At 29.9% G+C, this 6,000-nt stretch overlaps 1 protein-coding gene across 1 annotated transcript; it reads left to right on the top strand.

Annotated features, from left to right (window-relative positions):
* The first annotated feature begins 3,102 nt into the window (after positions 1-3,102).
* LOC103484733 (uncharacterized) lies at positions 3,103-4,946 on the top strand. Its single transcript, XM_051088695.1, is given in 2 exon segments — positions 3,103-3,964; positions 3,967-4,946. Coding segments are annotated over 2 exon segments (1,173 nt in total). The 5' UTR covers positions 3,103-3,510; the 3' UTR covers positions 4,686-4,946.
* The last annotated feature ends 1,054 nt before the right edge of the window (positions 4,947-6,000 follow it).

Here is a 6,000-nt window from a genome sequence, read left to right as displayed (position 1 = left end):
AATCTTTTGTGGTGTAATAAAAAAATATTATTATTTCTTTTTTAATTTTTTTGTTTATTTAAAAAAATACTATTGGTTTAATAATTATATAATATTGGGTCTAACTCTATTCTATTCTATCCTTACAACTTTTATCCATTTTTTTTCCTTTTCTCCAAATATTTGTTTTTCTCGTTTTACCTCGTCTTTCCATCTTTGTCCTTTTTTATATCTCATTTCATTTGGAGGGAAAATTAATCAAATATCCCCTAACATTTATATATAATGTTTATTTCAAATTTTAATCACAATTTCGTTTCTTTATTTATTTTCTTTTACATAATCGTTTTATCACTTTTTAGACCTATCAATAATAGCAATTGATAGTATATTTTTCAAATTAAAAGTTATTAGTGATGACAACTATCAATGATGAAAGTTACAATCATTCAATTTTAAAAAATCAAAAATAAATATTTGAAATGGTAATTAAACATGTGTTTTTTCATCTTTTACCAATGTTTTGTGTTATATATGCAATTATCTTATCATTATATTATATGTGAAATTATTTTTAGCTTAAATATCATTTATACAACTTGTCCTTATTGATTCAAGTTTTTATTGATGAACTTATTTTTCCTATTTAGATTTCGTAGTTGATAGTAATAATCCAATGCTAGTTAAGCCATACAAATCTTAGCTTTTTTTCTTTTCATTCACATATTATCATATTCTTTATATTTCATAAACGGTTGATTTATATCAAGATATATATTAAAAAAAATATGAAAATTAGAATTTATACTTTGAAATCTATTAAAATCGAGAATTAAAGGTTGATATGGAATATTAAACATACTTTTTAAAAGACAACTTTAATATAACATAGCATCTCATCCCCATAAATTTATGATAATATGTGAACTTAAACCAATTAAGATATTAGATGGTGTTGTTAGTGTGAGAATAAAAATATTAAATTGATTAGTTTAAATTAAAAGGCAAATAGAGACCATCCGTTTATATAATAATAATAATAATAATAATATAATACAAATATCAAAATTAGGAAAAGCAAAAACTAGAAAGACTAAACACAAAGCTTTTGAAAGTACCAACAAAACTCAAAATAAAAAAAGAGGTAGAAAGGTTAAAAACTATAAATCAAAATAATAATAATAATAATAAAAAAAAGACCAAATTTAAAATTTAAAATAATCGTTTTTAGCAGCATTGGGGTTTGGGTTGGTGAGGGAAAGAGGAAAAAAGTGGGGCCAGGATAAAAGAGTGGTAGGGGCCCAGTTGGTCCAACAGTGCTTTTGTCTTTTACGGTGAGTTGTTGATATCAATATACCAACAGTGACCAATTCTGTCCCTTTACCCCTCCATTTTTGCCTCCCCCTTTTTCTTTCCTCCAATTCTCCCTCCCTTTTCTTTTCTTCTTCTTCTTCTTCTTCTTCTTCTTCTTCTTCTTCTTCTTCTTCTTTTTTAATTATTATTACAACAAGTTTTAAAGTTGGAGTTTGGAAACTTAATTTTTATCATTTATGAATTTATTTTTTACAATTATTATTATATGTTTGAGTCCAATTTTAATCTTATTTTTATAAATTTAGTTGTGGGTTTTGCATATTTGTGTTATTATTATTGTTATTGCTTTGGTGGCTTGGTTTCTCTCTCCACGGGTATGTTGTGATGGTTTTAAATTTAGACCATGCATTTGAAAGGGAAATGTGATAATATATATATTTTTTTTCTTTTTCAATTTTTAGTAAATTCCCCCAACTTTAAGTTGGATTACATTATTGGGACCTTTTTCTTTTCCTATAGATTAGGTTAGTGCCAAACTTTATATGTATTAGAACAAATTTGAAATAGAGTATACAACAAATTGATAATGCTTCTATTATTTTATACGAGTAAAACTACCTACAATATATGGTTTAGGTTGTCATTAGCTATGACATATTTTTATTTGAATAAAACATTTATAGTGGATCGAACCGTTGAGAGGTTCGAACCTTTAATCCTATTCGAACTTTAAAAAATATCACGTACCTTTAAAGAATTAACAAAATTATGTTTGTTGCATTAATTTTACAGTCAAATGTTTTGTTGTCAATGTAAAATCAAACTAATATAACAAAAATAGATGTTAAACAATGCATAGGAGTTTTAATATAGTTGATCGTCATTTGCATCCATGCAATTCATAGTAATATTTAGATTTAGTACCAAAAAGAGGTATAGTAGAACGTACGATCCTAAGAGAGTTTAATATTGATACAAGAAATGCATAGTATTCGCCGATTAACAAATCTAAGCACTTAACTTAAATATGGCATATATATCGTGAGAAATATGCTTCTATTTAAAATTTCATGAACGTGGTTCCAAAAACAAAGACAATTTACTAGTTCGTACTTTTGTATATAAAATAACTTAGGAATTTGTTACCAACGAATTGTTGTTTAAAATAATTTCTCTTTGTTGCAACTTATTTTATTCTTAAAAAACGTTTAGATTTTATTTCCAGAAGATTAAATTACATGTGTTTAATGTTCATAATTCTAATGGTGTATCCTCAACAAATCAAATATCTTTCTAAGTTTACTTATGGATTTGTCATTTTTTTATTATGATTTAGGATTGTTTTTAAATATGATAAAATGAACTAAAATATTTATAAATATAACAAAATAGATAGATATGGACAAATATGTTGTCTATATTTATAAATATTTTAAATAATGTTGTGATTTAAAATAAAATTTCAATGATTTACCCTTTTATTAACTTGCATCGAGACGTAGAGAAGATAATTATAAAACAGAAAGAATAACTTCCATTATCTTAACGGGACCTAACATTGGGGCCACTCTCCACACAAAAGGTAAATTAGCGGCCAATACTCTAATTGGATTAAGTTGAAAATTTTATTCAATCCAATACCAACCAAACTCCATCTAAAATATACAACTTTCAACCCAACTCAATAAAAAAAAAAAAGAACTACACTAACCAACTTTAAGAATCATGGTTGGACAACTATTTGGTGATGTGTGATGGCCTCACCAATGCTCTGCAATTTCCTGGAACTGAGTCTCTGAAAAGCTTTCTACGTTTGTAGTCGGAGAAAGTGGGAATAGAACAGAGAATATACGATAGTTATGAAGTGTGAGAACTGCATATTGAGTTGGAAATTTTCTTTTATTGAGTGGTTATTTGTTCTTAAAATCCTGGAAATTGTGTTTGAAATCTGCCACAGAAGGCGATGAACTCAAAAATACACACATGCCCTCTCATTCTCTCCCCCCCTGATTCTACATTCTTTTATGAAACTTCATTTTAAGATCGTGTGAAGTGATTGATGGGTGAAGGTTTATGTGAAAACTACTTGTTATATTTTTTAATGGTGAAGACTCAAATGCGACACACATATGGTTTATCGAGGCTAATCTTATTTTTGTTTTTCCTTTTATTGTCTGTTAAATCCAGTGCCAGTGATCCTGGAGTCATTAAGTTGATATGAAATCCAGAGTTATGGATTATTTCAAGCACCGCTATTTACTATCTTCTAGGCAAGCATGTGTTTCCATTTTGGTGAACCAACCTCTAGAAGATTGGCAAAAATTGAAGGTTGCCACTTGTTCAACACTAAGTGTGAAAAAAGTTGAAGAAGGGACATTAGCACATGCCAATGACTATACTGAAGTTCTCCGGAGATGGGGTTGTACTGACAACGATATTGCACAAATCTTTGCACATGGGTCTTCTCTGCACAGGAGTGAAACAAACCAACTACAAAATAATCTCCACTTGCTGTAAGGCCTAGGGATCACATCTCCCGACCTTGTGAAGGTCATTAATTGTCGTCCCTGGTTCCTCGAGTGTCCGATCAACAACTTCCATGAGCGGATTGAGTTTTTCTTGCAAATGTTTGAATCTAAAGAAGTTCTTGTTAAAGCCATTTTAAGAGACCCCTCAAACCTGTACTTTCTCAATATGAAGAAATAGGTCTTAGTAAAAAGGATTTGGTTTGCATGCTTCTATTATACCCCACATTGATTCCAAGAACTTCATTCAATAATGAGAAGATGGAATTCATACAAAAAACGGGGCTCTCACAGGGTGACAAGTTGTTCAAATACGTCGTTACAATCATTTGTATCTCACGACTTGAAACAATTCGTCAAAAAGTAGCCAATTTGAAGAAGTTTGGTTTCACAGAAGATGAGAAATTTGCTCTGATTCGACGATGTCCCCTTATCTTGACTCTATCAGTCGATAAAGTGCAAAGGAACATGACTTTCATCTTGTACTCGATGGAGTTACCTGCTAAAGTGGTTCTTCACTATCCATTTCTATTACGTTTTAACCTGGAAGCTGTCCGGATGCTTCTCGCAGGGAAAGTGGAGGAAATGGGTCTCCATCTGCAGATCAAAGGCCGTTCAATTCTTAGTGCCCTTAGAATGCCAGAGAACAGATTCTTGAAGAAATTTGTTTACAGTCAACCACAAGATGTTGCTGATGAGTTGATGCAGTTCTATCAACGTGCAAAAGCCATTAAGTGTTTGGCAGAAACCTCGAGGAAGAACCGTAATAGACGAAGACGATTGAACGTGCGAAAAACAGCAACGGAACAATTAAGAACTGCTTTGTTTCCAATCAAGATTACAGATGATATTGAAAATGGCAACTGACATTAATGGTCATCAGTTAATTAATTGTTACGAGGCTTCTTGGTAGTATGAATTATTAGTTTCTTTCATTTATTTTAAAACGGAATGTCTAAAGTTCTAATGGTGGCCAGACATTTACAAGTAAGGATCTCAAAATGGAAGGGGATTGCAGAGTCACATGGCTTTCAGGAATCAAAAGGCCTAACTACAAGGAAAAATGTAAAATGTTGAACTACTGATGTATGAAAATTCCATTATCTATACTTCAAGATTTTATTTTGTGCTAACCAATATGATCGTCATAATATCATACTTTCTTTTATTCCTAGTCGATATATCAAGATGATGTCACACCAGTTTACCTAACATGTACTGCTTTTTTTTGGAGTGTTCTATCTAGTTTCTTTTTTTAAGAATCTGGCTTATGGTCTAAAACTGCATTATACCTTTATGCATCAAAAAAAGGATTATTCTGCCGTGTGAAATTGCCATCAAAATAAAGATTGAGGCATTTGAAGTTACGTGCATCATGCCAAAGCATAACTAATTCCTTGAGGAAAAAATATGAGCATTCAGAGAATGGAACTTGTAGCAGACTAAGCCCTTTATTTAAAAGCATTTCCAGAATATGACGGCTTAACAATATTTTTTGTTTTATATTTTATTGATATTTACTTTTGAGTAATTCCTATTGATATATAGGTTGCATTGCTAAATTGGAAGCTCAAATAATCTAAGTCCTCAAAATTTATTGAATTTCTTAGTTATTTAAAAGATAGAAGATAGAGCGAGTGACTAAAAAGAGATCTAAAATTGAAAATATTTACAAATAGATCACGATACAAGTAGTAATCTAGTGTTATCAATTTGTAAATATTTTTATTCATTTTTTATATTTAAAAGTAACTTTTTTTTTTAATTTCAATAAATTGTTGTCATACCTTAAAATATCATTTCTAACCACGAAGGTCAAATTGACTTAAGGCAAACAATTGTTTATTTTATGAAAAAGGAATATACATTGACAAAATAACGCACTAATTTGAATTCAATGGTTTCAAAGATTTTATGATTTGAAGGACAAAAGAGCAAATATTGATACAAACTTATATATAAGAATAAGGAAAAGAACTATAAATTCGCACAAATTACTTCCAAAATAAGAAAAGAACAAAAATTCATGAGAATTATGCAATTTTACTTTATGGAAGGAGTTGATTTCGTTTAGGGGAATATCAGAAGGCATCTGCTGTCAAATCTAAATGGAAATGGAGGAATTTGAGGATTGAAGATGAAGATGACTCCACTGTGTAGAATATAATATTCGTGGGTTCTT

This window comes from Cucumis melo, chromosome 8 (genome assembly GCF_025177605.1).
Source record: "Cucumis melo cultivar AY chromosome 8, USDA_Cmelo_AY_1.0, whole genome shotgun sequence".
Taxonomy (NCBI): domain Eukaryota; kingdom Viridiplantae; phylum Streptophyta; class Magnoliopsida; order Cucurbitales; family Cucurbitaceae; genus Cucumis; species Cucumis melo.
This window is presented reverse-complemented; position numbering and strand designations above follow the sequence as displayed.